Source organism: Drosophila innubila (assembly GCF_004354385.1).
Source record: "Drosophila innubila isolate TH190305 chromosome 3R unlocalized genomic scaffold, UK_Dinn_1.0 2_E_3R, whole genome shotgun sequence".
In the NCBI taxonomy this organism is placed as follows: Eukaryota; Metazoa; Arthropoda; class Insecta; order Diptera; family Drosophilidae; genus Drosophila; species Drosophila innubila.
In genome coordinates this window covers 2,251,725-2,268,288 of record NW_022995380.1, presented here as the reverse complement: position 1 = coordinate 2,268,288, position 16,564 = coordinate 2,251,725, and the positions used below count along the sequence as shown (strand labels likewise).

General features: G+C 34.9%; 1 protein-coding gene across 1 annotated transcript; it reads left to right on the top strand.

The window, feature by feature from the left end:
- Positions 1 to 1,645: 1,645 nt before the first annotated feature.
- LOC117790454 lies at positions 1,646 to 15,949 on the top strand. The gene is made up of 6 exons (XM_034629909.1): positions 1,646 to 1,947; positions 12,797 to 13,335; positions 13,484 to 13,760; positions 15,096 to 15,322; positions 15,380 to 15,485; positions 15,545 to 15,949. Exons 1-6 carry the CDS (start codon positions 1,677 to 1,679, stop codon positions 15,661 to 15,663), a joined length of 1,539 nt encoding a protein of 512 aa, XP_034485800.1. The 5' UTR covers positions 1,646 to 1,676; the 3' UTR covers positions 15,664 to 15,949.
- The last annotated feature ends 615 nt before the right edge of the window (positions 15,950 to 16,564 follow it).

Sequence of the window (16,564 nt, the reverse complement as noted above, 5' to 3'; positions counted from 1 at the left end):
TCTATGGTTCGAACCACCGAACCGAACCTTTAACAAAATTTATGAGGTTTGCAGCCTTGGTCGTAACAAAAATTTATAACAATCTTGACCTGCTCCAACGGCTTTTAAGATCTGCGTGTGAAAGTTTGGTATCTCTATCTCTTATGGTCTCTGAGATCTAGGCGCTCACACGGACGGACAGACTGACGGACGGACAGACGGACGGACAGACGGACGGACAGACGGGCGGACGGACAGAACGACATGGCTATATCGACTCGGCTGTTTATGCTGATCAAGAATATCTATACTTTAAATACATACATTCCAACGAACACAATATACCCTTTTACAAATGTTAAAAGTAACGGGTATAAAAACATATAAAATAAAAGGTACAACATCTCTGTTAGAGCAAAATCAGTCATAATCAACTACTTTTTTTAATGCTACTGAAAACAATTTTATTAACAAAATATTTTTCACTGCTACTTAAAAACAAACTCTAATTATTATCGGCACAACTCTGTGTTATAAATCAGAGTGCACAAAGCATTCGATTTTCAAAAAATCATAGCATTCAATTGCATTTGAGTTTTAATTAAAGAAAGTAAATGTAATATTGACAATAGAAAAACTTTGAAACCATTGATATAATGGAACAACATATTCTTACAGCCCTAAATCAATATTGATGCTGTTCAACTTGATACATCTACGTACTTTTTGCACACAACTCAATGCAAGGTATATTTTCTCTTTCTCATTTTTGAAAAGCATCTGCAAAAGCATTCAGTATGAATCGTATCTGTTGAATTTGATCAAATTTGTTGGTTTACTCGAGTTTCACTTAAATAAATTAAGCATGTTCATCACACAATTCAGTTGCAAAATGCAATTGATATTTACATTCAGGTTCATTGTGGCACACTTCTCGATCGGCAATGATTGCGGTTGTGTTCCGTGGCCTGTTGCCGGATGCAATTCATTAATTTATTGACTTACAATCAGGGCTGCCCCAAAAACTAATTCCCTAGAGCCGAACGTTGTTCCCAAGGAACCAATGGCCCATTTAGCAGAGAGCAACGAGCAACAAGATGAATGTTCCTTCTTCGAAAAACCTTGCTAGTAATGGTAGCCCACTCTCCCCCTGCCACTCCCCCTGCCACTCCCCCTTTGCCACTGGTAGTGCAATTCTTTGAAAGGCTCTCTCTGTGGTTTTTCCTTCTCCACCAAAAAGTCTAGCAGCATATTATGTTACCGTTGTAGTTCTCGTTTTGTGGGTTCTTTATATTTTGTGTGGTTGGCTTTTGCAAAAAAAAAAGAGACACGAAAAAAGTTAAAGCTACGTTTTGGGCCTGTGGTTGGCCGCAACTCGGCCTCAGCCTGGTCCAAAGCATGGAAAGTCACGTTTTGGCCAAGCTATGTAAATGCAGTGAGAGTAACTTTTGAATTGCATGGAAATTAATTAAATAGTAGTGTCAGAGACAGAAAGAGAAAGAGGAACAAACAAGACTCCTGCATATGTGAAGCATGACAAATTGTTTGAGCTGGCGTAACTCGGATTAAAATCAACAAGCAGCATAAAAACAAGCTTAAAGCAACAGCAACAGCAGCAGCAACTACAACAATTACAACAAATACACATATCCTAAAGGTGTGACACAAAGCAGCCACCAATCCTCGCACGCAATAAAATGCGCTGTCGACGGGCAGCGGCAGCAGCGACAGCAGAAGCAGCAAGAGGAGCAGAAGGAGCAGGAGGAGCAGGAGGAGGGGCAGTAACAACACCTACAGCAAGAGCAACAGCAACAGCAAGAGCCACAACAACAGCAACAGCTAGAGGAAAGGCTAAAGGAAAAGTTGCTGCCAGGAGTGGAGGCATCGGATTTGGAGTCAAGGGAACTGCTGGCAGTATACTGCTGGCATTTCTGGCAGCTGTCAGCTTTCGTGGCATGCCACACAGCCGTAAGTATAAACATCTTTTACTTTACGAATACTTGTAGATATAAATATATATATATAAACAGAGAAAGAGAGAGGGAAAGTGTTATTCCACGAACTGCATACTACACGAAACTTAGCAGCTGCTTTTATTTACGCTTATTGTTTATAAGAATGTCGACTATAAATGCTCAACGAAATAGGATTATTCAAGTCATTTCAAATTAAAAGTGTGAAAGCAAAAGTAGTAAAAGAATTAATATTAAGGCTTTTGTTAATTCTTTGCACTCCCAATGCAATAAATCTTTTAACTTTGCTCTACTGATTAATTTAACTGTCAACTATGTCAGTTTTAACAAGAATTTAATTTAAGATTTACAAGTACATTAACAATTTAAAATGATAATTTATTACAGCTTAAATATAAATTTTTACAAAGTAAAATGAAATAATGAATATATATAATATAGTTCAATTTTGTTTGTACACTTAGGGCCTTAAGAGTGTGATTTTAGGAACACATATGAAGTGCAGACCAAACAAAGAGACATGTTTGTGTACGCTGTACAACCCTACACATGGTCCAAAATTGTTGGCTACGTGCTTTCTTTTCAGTTATTTGTTTTTTATTTCCATTTCTTTTTTTGGTCTTTTCCGCTTTTCTCTTTTGCATGCATATTTAATTCAATTTCGCACATTTTTGTGCAAGTGTCGGAAGCGTTTGCCAAATTTAATTTGCATGATGAGATTTGCTTGGCTGCATTGTCATTGTTTGTTGTTAGCAGCGTTGTTGTTGTTCCTGTTGTTGCTGTTGGCAACTCGTTGGCACGATTTTTATGAGCTTGTAGAGTTCATTTAATCGAGCTAAACAAATTTTCATTTATACGCAACGCACACACACACACACACACACATTTTGACTGTTTACTGTTGATATTTCCTAAAAACCTGTCACATGCTCACACAGATATTGCGTAGTGACAGCAAAGTTCATTACACATACGCACCGTGTGCAAGACTTGTGCACAGTTCTTGGCATTGTCGAGTGCTTTATGAAAATGCCTAGTCCGTCCTGGGCTGGCTTAATTGAAACGTTGCCAACCCAAACTTCGATATTCACCTTGCTCTCCAAGTAAGTTGATTAAGCTTCTGTCTGTTCAACAGGTCATATGTGGAACATGATTTGCTGTCTTGTAATTTGGTACGTGTTCATATTACAATTCATTAAAAATGTACAGCTTGAGATGTGTAGAACACTTAATCTAGCTCTTTTGTTTTACCATATGAAATATATGAAAAATGCTACTCGAAATGCATAGAAAATACTGTGTGTGATTTATGAGCTCGACTCAGTTGAAAGTGAAAGTATATTTATGAGGAGTGAGCTTAATAGTAAGAGAAATGTTGAGCTGAGGAAGTTGATTGTGTACCCCAAAAAATTAGGTTGATTCTCACAGATAATTGTGATTTGAATCATTTAAACTCATTGAGTAAAGTCACATGAATTAATTATCATAATCACATCTGTCTATTAATCCCTATTCATTCAGCTTCAACTACGCAGACTAATCAATCTAAGTTGGGATTTCTCCAAGGCCAAGTCAATATCATTAATAACACATGTGTCCATCTACTTTCTCCCTATGATAGAACCACATGTGATATAATTAAATAAATACCATAGAGTAAAAACAAGCTGAGAAAGTTGGAAAAACGGAACAAATGAATGGGAAGAACAGAAAACAAAAGCCAAAACAGTGCGAACAAAGCGAAAAACAGCAAATATAAAAACATAAATAGACACTCAAATAACACTTAAACCATCAATCAACGCAACTTGCCAAGGTCAGAAGAGATGGTCTTTTTGATCCCTCAATTCCATGGGGACCTCTGTTAATTACATCATGACAATGCACAGCATATAAAACAGAGACACAACCGAAAGTTCCCCATGCTCACAACTATATTTTATTCGTCTGTATATAAAGTACAAGTATTTACCATGAAAATGTCTTCCGAGACAAATGGCGGTCAAATGTCACATTTAATTTATTTACGGGGACGATCCAGAAGCCCGGTGGGAGAAAGTACGAGGTGCTTTGGGGTAGCTTTAATTAAATAACTGCGCTAAGTGAAGTCAAAGAGTTGACGGCGCTAATACAGCCATTAGCTGTACTCGTGCATAGCTTGTTAATTTTAATTTTAATTTCTTGAGAGGAAAGTTAGGTTTCACAATGCGAGCGCACGGTGCTCCCAAAAATTATATACTTATACCTTTATTAACTTTACCAACTTATATATATATGCATTTGAAAATAAGTGAGCACACTTTTCTTAAATTTCAGTCTTCAAAAATGCAAAACTGTTGCTTTAAACTTGTATGTTATTCATCTAATCAGTGTCAAACTTTTTTCCAGACATCCATGTCAAATTAAATCATCAAAATATACCCTTAGGTGAAAGTAGGCCGCATTTAACTATTAACGTCACTTGCGACAAATTTCTAATGAAACACATCAAATGTTAATCGTAAAATATTTCACAAATGCCGGAAAAGTCACCGGAAAACGTGCTGTCTTAGACATAAACATATTTTCATTTCATGTATTTATGCGGGCAATAAATTCATGTTTAAATTTTAAATTTTTTATTTACAAATCTTTGTGTTCTCAATGTGTTCTATTTTATTATTATTAAAAGATTAAAAAGCCACATACAATAGTGTTTAAGAAAACCTTAAAACATTATATGATAAAACTAAATACTTTAAGGACTTCATGGATTCTAGTCAGAGTTAGTTTTTAGGAGGAATATTAGTTGCTTGATATTACATTTATAATTAAACTACTAAAAAATATTTTTATTTATATTTATATTAAATACAGAACACGCATGTTGAGATCTAAATTTGATTTACAAATTTAAAAAATATGGAAAATTATAATAAAATATAATACAATGTTTGAATGTTTGTCAAGGGAAAATAGTTACCTGTGCAAATTATCATTCTACACTGTGTGATGGGCACAACAAATAAACTAGCCACAGTTCGCAGTGACATATTTGTTTGTGTACAAATTACCCACACCCTAACAACAACAAAGTCAACACACACACACAGGTAGACAATCGTCAGACACTCAGTGTCAACTCGCCCACAAAAGTAGGCAACAAAAAGTTTCATCCACTTTAAAGCAATCAAAGTGAGTCATGGGCAATATTTAGGGGTGAGAGAGGGAAAGTTAAATATCGGCACGCCCATTCTCCACTTAAGTCGTGTAATTGCTGTGTACAATCAAAAAAGTGAACAAAACGAAAAAAGTGCCACAGAAATCGAAATCGACGGCAATGTCGACGTTGACGCCGACGCCGACGTCAGCAACGCCCCGTCGTTTGAGGCTTATAAAAAAACAAAAATGCTAACTCATAAATACCCTATTATTTAAAAAGCCTATTTTGCATCTAAAATTAAAAGAAATTTAACTGCACTTCTTAAAACAAAACATATTTAATTCGTTGGCCTACATATGTATATTTAGCTAAAAATTTAAAATTTAAATTTCTTTAGTTTCAAATAATAATCAAACTCATTTAAAGCGAAACGAAAGATTATTTTCGGCACGCCGAAGGCTTGATACCTTGTAAAGACCTGCCAGTTTTCTTGAGATATATCCAGAAAGATTAATGCTACTTTAATTTGTAGTTGTTGATTTTTAGTAGACTGTATATTATTATTGGAGATCGATGTATTTTAAATACTGATATAAATTACACAATTCTGTTGTCCCGATCAAGAATATACTCGCCTGCTACGTTACACATTTTATGATAAAAACATAATACCATCTGCAAGGGTATTCAAAGTAAAAGTAATATATTATAATAACATTATCGTCTTTGTATTGGACACGTATCTAAGATGTGCAGAAAACAGAACCACCCAACCGCCCAATTTAGCAGGGCAACAAGAATAAAAAACGTGTTTCCGCTGAACAAATGTACGACGACGGTGTTGATGTAGGTCGGGGAATCTGTGGTGTGAGTCAAGAAAATTTATGATTTCATTCTTTTCTGTATGTTTTTTTTTTTCATATTTTGTGTGTATGTGTGTGTGTGTTAGTGTGTGTGTTTGTGTGTGATGTGATGTGTGTTTGCTGTTTTGGTTTACAAACCAAACCACCTTGAGGCATGTTGTTGCTGACTCTGAGGATGGGAGTGGAATAAGCATACTCTCCTCGAAGCAGACGGAACTCAAGCATATGCATTGGCTTTTAGTGCGACGGTGTGTGTGTGTGTGTGTCTCAGTCTTTGGAACAGTTCGATTATGCATGTGTGTGTGTCTTTTGTATACGTGTTTATGTGGCCAAGTGTGTGAGCTTGCCAAGAGTATTTGCCTGTGCGTGTGTTATGAACCAATAAATGACGAGTTATGCCTTCTAATTAATGTGCTAAAATATGCGAATGCCAAATGTGGCTACATGCTGCATTGATCACAGCCTTCCTCTCTTCCCCTTTCCCTCTCTATCTCTCTCTCTCGGCCACACTCGATGTAAGGCTACTTGTGAGCCTTGTTTAATTGCGACACATACGCGTTAATACTGTTGCCGCCTTTTGGGGCGCATAACCCAAAAACACATTAACATGGCGACAGCGAACCGTTTTTGTGGTCACGTCATGTGGTGCGTCGCCGGCGGTTGCGATGGGACTTCCATTTATTTTTTTTTTTTCTTCTCTTTTTTAAGGCTTAGACACACTTACTCTAACTTTGAATATGGTAGTAGAAAAGGTTAACGAACAGAAGCATAGGGGCGTGAGTAAATGTGCATAGAAAATTAAAATGCCATTAGTTCAAGCGACCGTGAAAAGGATTGTGGCCCATGACTGGGCATTAAAAAATCGGTTGAAAAATATCTGTGATATATGGATAGCTTTATCTTTACTGGGCAGATGTCTAACCCATCACGTGAACCAACAAAAAGTTTAAATGTCCACATGTAACATAAAATGAGAAAACAACAGGCGTTTCTATCCGCAACAAAGATCTCCAGCTGTTGTATGAGTATATATGTTTTTTATGTGTTAAATTTACCTTAAAATCACTGTCATCTCTTTACAAAAATAAATAACAGTAAATTATTATTTATTTTTTAAGCTTTGTCACGGGTGAAAAATTATTGAAGCTGAAGGCGTAAACAATTTAAATTATTATTCTTTGAAATAGTTAACACGTATTTTTAATGCGATCTGCTTACCACAAAAACAAACAAAAAATAAATTATGTAATTCTCAACCAGATATATGTATTATTATTTTGTTTTTCCTGTTTTGGGTTATGATTAGCACACACACAGATGCCAGAAAAAATCTCTCAAAATGTATAGAATTATGGGAGATTTTCTGTTGTGACACTCCTGATTAGCAAAATTTTTTGGTCGTATTCTACAAAATATCAGTTGGTAAGAAGATAAACTAAGGTATTATTATTTGTAAATAAATCTGTATTTATTTTTATTAAGAGTTGAGCTTAACATTATTCGCTTATAACAAATGGCAGCAGAAAACACAGAATTAAAGGTGTAATTTGGATCTCTTTATTCTATGTACCCGACAATATTTGGTATTAAACTGTTGTTTATTAAAGGTGAATTTTGATTAAATTGAAAAGCAGACTACTTATCAAAAGTTGCGTCTGGTTCTCAATTTAAGTAAAGGTTTTCACAGTTCTTTTACCATTTTTGACTTATACACTATTGAAAGTTACTTATGTTTACTCTTCAAGCACTGATTTTATTTTTGTTCAAGAAATTTAAGCATTTAAGATTAGTTTTAAACATTCACAACCTCATTTTGAAAATATACATTTTTACATTAAAATCTTTTCCATATAAGGAAATAATTCCATCCTTTAAGCAAAACACACGCAAAAATAAATTAATTTGGCCAAAGAGGAAGACATAAATTTAAGAAATTTATGTTCGCATAATGTACAAATATTAATAAAAAGAAATTGTCGTTACAACAGGGAAATTGAGAGGCTTATATAGCCTGGCCAAAATTACACATGTTAGGCGTGTAATTAGGCCAGCGATTTTGGACCTTTTTCCACAGCCAACTCAATTAGGCAACGGTCAGACGGATGTTGTATAACATATGAACCCCTGAGAGCTAACTCAACCGCCTACCATACTAAACTTCAGCAATCGGATTAGTCCAGGTTAATTAGTCAATGTTATGGACTGCAATGTTGAGTTTTGAAAAAATGGGAGAGGAAAATAAATGTAATAGTTAAATCAAGTTGAAATATTAACAGGACACGCTTAAATAATATTTTGATCCATAAATACAATTTTCATTATTTATAAAGAGTAATAAAAAGACAGAGAAAAGACATTTAATATATTAAAAAAGTATATTGATATTAAGCCAAGATGCCAATCTTCATTAAAGCTGTATCACATGATTGATTAAATTATGATGGATAGTAAAAAGTCAGTTTTATCTAGAATATCAATTACATCTAATGTATACTGAATACTGGAGTTAGTTTTCCATATTATCACAGAACTTGATTGTTTTTAAGAATTTATTTGGACTCATTCCAACCATATGGCAATTGCGATATATCATTAAATATTAAAACGCGCCATATACTTACGTTTTATCCGTGCCCAATGAGAATTCGGTGGCCCTTTCAAATTTGCACTCGACTGAATGCGAAATTCGAGACGAAAAATTGACTAACCAAACGACTTCGGCCAACAGAAGCGCCATTTTTCTCTACTCCTCCCCTTACTGACTCCCCCTTTCACTTACCCGACAAGCATAACAAATCAACCAGAAATAAGCTGAATTATTGTTGTTTTATCATTGTTGTTGTTCATTCCTTGCAAAGAGCTGGAAACACGCGCTTCTCACAGCCGTAAAATATTCAACTAATCATTTGCTCAATGATTGCAAATGGAATTTAAAATTTATGGCACCGCCAACGTAAGGCAAATAATTTTAAGGATATTTTTTAAACAAGTACACATAATAAAGAGTTTGTAAATATAAATACATATTTATATAACTTAAAGCATAAAAGTATTAATAGAGAAAGGCACGAAAAAACCCAGAGAACCCCAAAATCAGTTTATGTGGTTTTCAGAGTTGTTACACTAATTACCACAGCAAATGTTGTTGAAGCTTTTATAGCAGTTGTTGTTGTTGTTACTGTTGCTGTTGCTCTTTCTCTTATTTAAACTTTTGCCAGCAAATAGTTTTTAATTGCAACGATATGCAGTGGCAAAAACAATGACGACAACGACAAAATAAAGTTAAAAAGGGACCACAAAACAAATGTTACAATAAAAGTTACCAGAATTTTTCAAAAATTGAAAGTACACCATTTACTCTACCCAAAAACCAGTCACGATTTTATTATGAGTTTTCCATTGGCCAACTGACAATTCAATTTTCAACTTTCGCTTCAAAACTTACGTTTCAATTTTAAAGTTATATTTTAAGCAATTTATAAACAATAATGTTGGCTACTTAGTTGTCCAACTGCTGGCAGCTGGAAACTATTTCTGCTTCTCGACAGAAGCATTCCCATAAATTCGTTAACTTGTGTGCGTGTTTATGTTTTGGCATTTGGTATTACATTATTTGCATAATAAATTCTTGGCTATAAGTTGTTGGGCTGCAAGTACATTGGATGCTCCCGGCAAAAGAAATGAAATCCGTCGAAATGCCAGCACCCAGATCAGATGTAATTTCCTCTCCGCGTTCTGTCGAGGATTGAATACTCTTACAAAAATATTCTGCATACCCGTTACTCGTAGAGCTAAAGGGTATATTAAACCAGAAAACAAGCTTAGTTAAAATAAACTTGATTATTACCGTACTTCACTTAAGTAAGTGAAATTTAAAAAAATGCATTAAGTTTAACGTTAAATCATTTTTATTCTAATCACCATTTTTTCTTTTTACTATTTTCTTAAACTTAAAATCAAAGATTCTTCTAGTTTATTTAAATAATCGGTGAAAATATAATATGTAATTTAATAAAGAATTCCCAATCGTGCAGTTCGATTAGCACAAATAAATTCAGATGAAATACTAACTTAAACTACATTTTATTCATACAATTTAAGTTGATTTTATCCTTTAAGTTGATCAATAAAATAATATTTACTTATAATAACTATTAAGAATGTAGGGAACGAAAAGTATACATTTAATTAAATTGGTATGCTGAAATTTTACATTTAATTTGAACTTAAGATTGTTTATTACTCAGTCTGCATAAACACCTGGATCTTAAAGACAGATTCCTCTAAGCCCCACGCGAAATAACTTTGCTTAAAATTTTGTGCTAGACAGGAAAGGTAATTTCTATCGACACAATTTATTTAATTTATTTAAGCAATGCGTTTCGCGCTTCATCATAAAATAAAAATACCCTCTGTATAGGTATAACGAGAGAGCGTCTGAGATCTGAAATTAGCCACGACCCCACGGACAGCGAATAGGCGCAGAGAACAAGTTCCAAGGCCCATCGAGTTGAATGGTGCCTGGGTGGGCGTGGTCTGGGGGCGGCCACAGTTTCGCAGTTTAGCAATATAAGAGGCGTGAGATTCAATTTTTTTTGGTGGCCATCTGTGGGATTTTATGAGCTATTGCGAAGTTGCCCCGAGCTGAGTTTTTGATTTGATGATGATAAAGATGAGGCCTGCCAAAATTCTTGAAATTATTCTTGCTCAAGCTTGAAACCATCGCATGTTTGTGGTGTGTGGTTTATGAGTAGCACTTGTAAGCAGAATCAATGTATTAATTTAACAGAAGTATTTGGAAAATATAGATAGACTTTAATAAATTGAAGGAAATTAAATAAAAACTGAAAACGACTAGAACATGTTGCGGTTGTTCTTATTATTAATTGAAAATCTCTATTATAAATATATACCAATATATATCTCAACTACCAGAGTTTCTTGTACCGCTCAAGAGAAACTTGACCTGGTCCGAGAACAACAACATGCAACAATCCACCCACCACAGATAGAGTATGAAAATGATTGTACTTGACCAAGTCTCTTCTGTTATCGTGGACAAACCACCAGGAATTCGTATATAGATTCCATAGTATCAAAATAACAGCCAAGGTCAAGGCAGCTAACCTCGTGCGATATCCCAGGACAATAAAAGCCATCAACACAACTCCAAATACATTGAGAAGCACTGCGGACATATGTAACTCAAATCTGAGTAGGGTTAGATACATGCAGGCCAGGAGAACTCGTCCGGTGAGTCGCATTAAATGTTGAGGCCGTCGATTGAGAAGGATAGGAACTCCTGCAACTGTGCCACAGATGCGTGCCGTATCCGATATCTCTTGAGTCTTGACGTGCAGCAACAAGAGACCTCCGAGCAATGCAAAGTTGCGTAAGAGCAACTGCAGCTGCCAGGGAACCACATGCATATGCACCTGAAGCAGGACAATCCCTGCGAGCAGGATGACAGCCTGATGTACCCAAACTCGAAGCACAACAAGAACAGAGCCCATCAGTTGTCCCACTAGATTAACAGTCACAATGAAGACAGACAGCATCTCGGAGCAATTTAATTGCGTCTGCAGATACTCCAGATACTCAAGGAAATGCAGCCACATTCGTAACGCATCCTCAAAAAAAGTGGCTGTCAGAAACAGACGTGCCACAATCGGTAGCACGTGGCGACTGCGCCTGCTAACGGCATCTACAATGTCTTCAGACCACATAAGCAAACTTAGCCACAGGGCATCTACTTCCATGTTTGCTTTTGATTGTTCCGCTTTGCTTTGATAATTCTCGCTTTGCTCCCCTCCGTTTTAGTGAACTCAAATTTATTATCGCGTTGTTTAAAATTATGTTCTTTCAGTATATTTATTATTGTGTTTTTGTTTAAGGCTAAAAGATAAATTGTTCTGACAATAAATTGAAAGTTCAAAAACTTATCATTTTTATTGCAGGATGATTTCTTGACTATGATTTACATAAAACCAATTTAGATATCGAATAAATTTATTTATTCAAATAAAATGAGAGCGTTTTTTATGTGAACCGTAAATAAATTTATGCACCATCAATGTTTTAAGTCGATCAATTGCAAAAAGTATTTATTCATCAAAGGCAAAAAAGAATGGCTTTAATTCAAATTAAAATGATTCCCAAATTTATTAAATAATTCTGCAAATGATTTGTATTCGTCAAAGGATATATTTCATTGAGAGATTTTGTTTCATTTGCTCAATAGCAAAATTAATTAAAATACTATACCCAGCAATGAGTTGGGCATTTTAACTAGGATATTTAATTGAACAATTAAGTTTGAAAAGCAGAAACTTGAAATTGACATTATTCAATTTTATATTATTTTTTAAAATAATTATGCATTTAAGACAAAAGTATATTTGTAAAAAATGAAATATACATTTTTATTTGAATTTTATTTTACCATTAGAAATAATAGGAATTTGAATTTACGATAAATATTTTTTAGATACTTTCTGCATTACAAATCGCATAAAATATATATGAATTTTGATGACTTTTGCTGCAAACTGACTTTCTAGTGGCAATGTTTAGACTTCAATTAATTAATAAACAAGAATGTAAAAATTATATTTCAGCTGTCAATGAACAATATTAAAAAGAGCAAAGAAAGTTGTATATTAATTACAAATGTAATTCTCGTCATTTGTTTGATTCTCTTTGAAGTAGGCATTCGCTTGCTAATCAAAAGGAGAAGCATTTGGCAAATAGATATTTCATATATGTAACTAATTAAGAGACGTCAAACTCCCAGAGAATAGTGAATCTACAGATGACCTCATTCTTAACCTATTTTGCAGCCCTGTCGGCAAGTGCAGCATTTGTTGGAGACAACTCGACGCTAATTTCAGTAACGAATAGAGTAACTGCCACTTCCCCACCCCCAATGACCACAATGGCAGATGGAATTCAGAGCAATCAAGTGACCATTGAGCAGAGCACAACGGAAGAGCAAACTGCGGATATATGGAGCGAGAGACCCGATACAGCGACATTGACAAAGGGATTCTCGATACCCACGTATTTGCCACCTTTTCCGGACTTTATTCCTGCTGATTTGCCACAGACGATGCCGACAACAATGCCGCACACGAGAGTCCCCACGGGCAATGACAACGATCCGGACTCCATGCAGTCGTCTCCTAATAAGCAACAACCGCAACAATTTCAACAGCCCCAACCTCGTCTTCATGCCTACGACAGTGAAAAGAAGGCACAGGAATTACGACGCGAGAAGCAATTGGCACATGAAAGGCAACAGATGCCCCGTCGCCAGCTCAGTCTCCCCTCCCGAAATGTAACAGTACAGGCGGGACAACATGCCTATCTGCCATGCCAGGTGAGTTGCCAGAGAGTTGATGGTTGATGGTTGATAGTCGGTGGTGGTCGGTATGTGGCATTCAGTTGAGTAGCATGATTGAAAGGCAGTTAATCAAACATGCCTCCTCGTTTGCCTCTTGTATTTGTATTTGTATTTGTTTTTGCAGCTCCACCAGCACTCGAGTAAACCGCTCTCCTGGGTTCGGTTGCGGGATGAACATATCATAGCCGTGGATCACACAACCTTCATCAATGATGCACGTTTTGCAGCACTGCTCCAGTCATCGCCAAATGCCACAAGCTCCCTATTGGACAGCGCAAATGGCAGCAGCCTCAGCTGGACTCTGTTAATCAAGTACGTCCAGCTGCAGGATAATGGCTGGTATGAATGCCAGCTGGCCACAGAGCCCAAAATGAGCGCCAAAGTGCAGCTGCTTGTGATAAGTAAGTCGAAACGAAAGTTTACCCAATCTTAAATGTATGCAATTGGAGCTTAACTTAAATTACTTTTAACATAACCTGCTTTTAGCTCAACATAACCACAATTAAGTTCAACATAACATGCTTTGAGTTCAACATCACTACAATTAAGTTCAGCATAGCTTGGTTTAAATTGAACATAATGACATAAATACGTCATCTTAAAAATATTTACACATTGCCTTTATTTAACTTAGCATAACCTCAATTTAAATATTCACATAACCTCAATGGAATAAATAAACTTAACTTTCTTCTATTGAGCTAAGTTCAAACATTATTCAATTCATTTCAACATATGTATGTACATAAGCTCTATTTAGTTCAACATACTCTAAGTACAATTCAACATAATCTGCACTTGAACATAAATTGAATTCAACTAACCACAAACTTAGTTCAGTTGAAGCATAATCTCAGTTAAATTCAACATATGTATGTAATCTGTATTATATAATGTCAGTTTAAATAAATTTAATTCAACGTAACTTTAACATATTTAAATCAATTCAACTAATCTACTTAAAGTTAAACATTTAACTTTTACCTGCAACCTTCATGTAATCCAATACAACCTCGCTATAGTTCAACATGATATGTATGTAAATTAACATAAATTTTATTCAACTTAATCACATTAAGTTGAACGTAATCTCAATTCAACATAATCTGCACTGAATTGAAAAAACAAAAAACTCAGCTCAGTTTAACTGACCTGTATTTGGTTAAATTTAACCGAAGTTCCATTTTACATAACCTGCATTTATCTCAAGATTATATCAACTTAATTCAACATATGGTAATCTTAATTCAATTCAACAAAACCTTCATTTTGTACACTTTAACCTTAGCTCAATTCAACATGATATGCATTAAGTTAACTTAAATTAATTCGACATAGCTTTAATTAAGTTCAACATAACAATCAATCAATTCAACTTGATCTGCGTTTAGTTGAACATAATTTCAATTCAACTGACCTGCATTTCGATCAAGTTCCTTTCTACGAAATCAGCATTTAGTTGAACGTTACCTTCATTCAATTCATCAAAATCTAAATTCGATTTAACATACTTTAAATTCAATTTAACAATACCGTAATTGAAATTAACACAACCTCAATACAAATTACTATAACCTGCATTGAGTTTAAAATAAATTCAATTAAACTGACCAACATTATCTTAAACTCCATTCCACATAACATTGATTAAGTTCAACCCAACCACAATTTAATTCAACATAACCTTGATTCACTTTAACCTATCCACATTATATTTAATTTATTACCTTTATTAGCACCAAAAACGGAACTAATTGGAGATAAGCAGCGCTTTGTCAAAGCTGGCAGCCGAGTGGAATTGCATTGCATCGTGCGTGGCACATTGGAGGCACCTAAATATATAGTCTGGTATCGGGGAGATCAACAGGTGCTAGCGGAAAATGAAGCCACTGGCATTGACAATGGCTGGTACACTCAAATTGATCGCAATATATTCGGTAGCACGGAACATAATCGGAATACGGTAAGACCCTTTAAAAAAAACAGGAACATCTTTAACCTAATCCCAATCAATTCCTAGATTGGCAGCCTGGTCATTCCTGTAGTGCAAAAGACCCACTCGGGAAACTATACTTGCGAACCGGAAAATAGTCAAGCGGTTTCCATACAATTACATGTACTGAGTGGTAATACAAGATGGTTATTCTTTTTAATAAAATAAAAATAATATATTTATTATTTTCAGGCGACTATTCTGCCTCGGCTATTAAGTCCACGGCAGTCGGCTTAAATAGACATGGCCATGGCTATAACAGTCTGCATCAATGGTTAATCTTTCTGCTCGTGGCCCTCAACAAGACATGAACTGTTCTGGCTTGCTGAACTGTGGCATTATCTATTTAAGACATCGTATTCGATAAATTTATAGGTAATTCACACGCATTCTAAAAGTATGATAATTGCCAACAATTTTGTGAAACAACTTTTCCACATCATTTTAGCACAGAATTTTATACCATCTCTAGATATAATATCATCTATTTTGTTCTAGCTTATAAAACTAGAGATTGCTAAGCATTTTTAACTTTAAGCATTCAATTGTGTTAGACACTAAGATAATTGCGTAAATAAAGCCAAAGGCATAATAAGTATAAAATTCCTAATGGATTTAATAAATATAGTTATTCCAAAGATTTAACAAAAATTGTTAAACATTTAATAGATAGCTTAAAAAGTAACTGATGAGGGGAAAAACGTTCGTTCTAGTTCAAATTGAAATGAAATTTTACTTCTTTAATTAATTTAATCCCTATGTATTTTCAAAAATAAACTATCAATCATGAACATTATGTAAATTTTAGAACTTACTATAATTTTAGACTACAAATTTATATATTTCATAAAATAGATAACAAACCTATCCTTCATTCTTCGCCAATCAACAAGTGACAAAAGTAAAGTGTCTGCTCATAATAAATGTTCATAGTTACAATTCTAAAACATATTAAAGCCAGGAACCAACAACGGAAGCAAAAGCTATAATCTTTTATTCCGACACAAGCTGTAATTGAGAATCAGCCTTGAGGCCATTAATATTTATTGTCCAAATGTCGTTTAAAAGACCTTAATCTCACAGATGTCAACGGAATAATTTTATCTGTAGTACGAGGACTCTCTACTCGAAAATTTTCAGTTACTTTGCCTCAATTTAAACTCATTAAGTAGCTAAAAGTTGCCGCCATCTGTTATTATGGAATTTATCTAC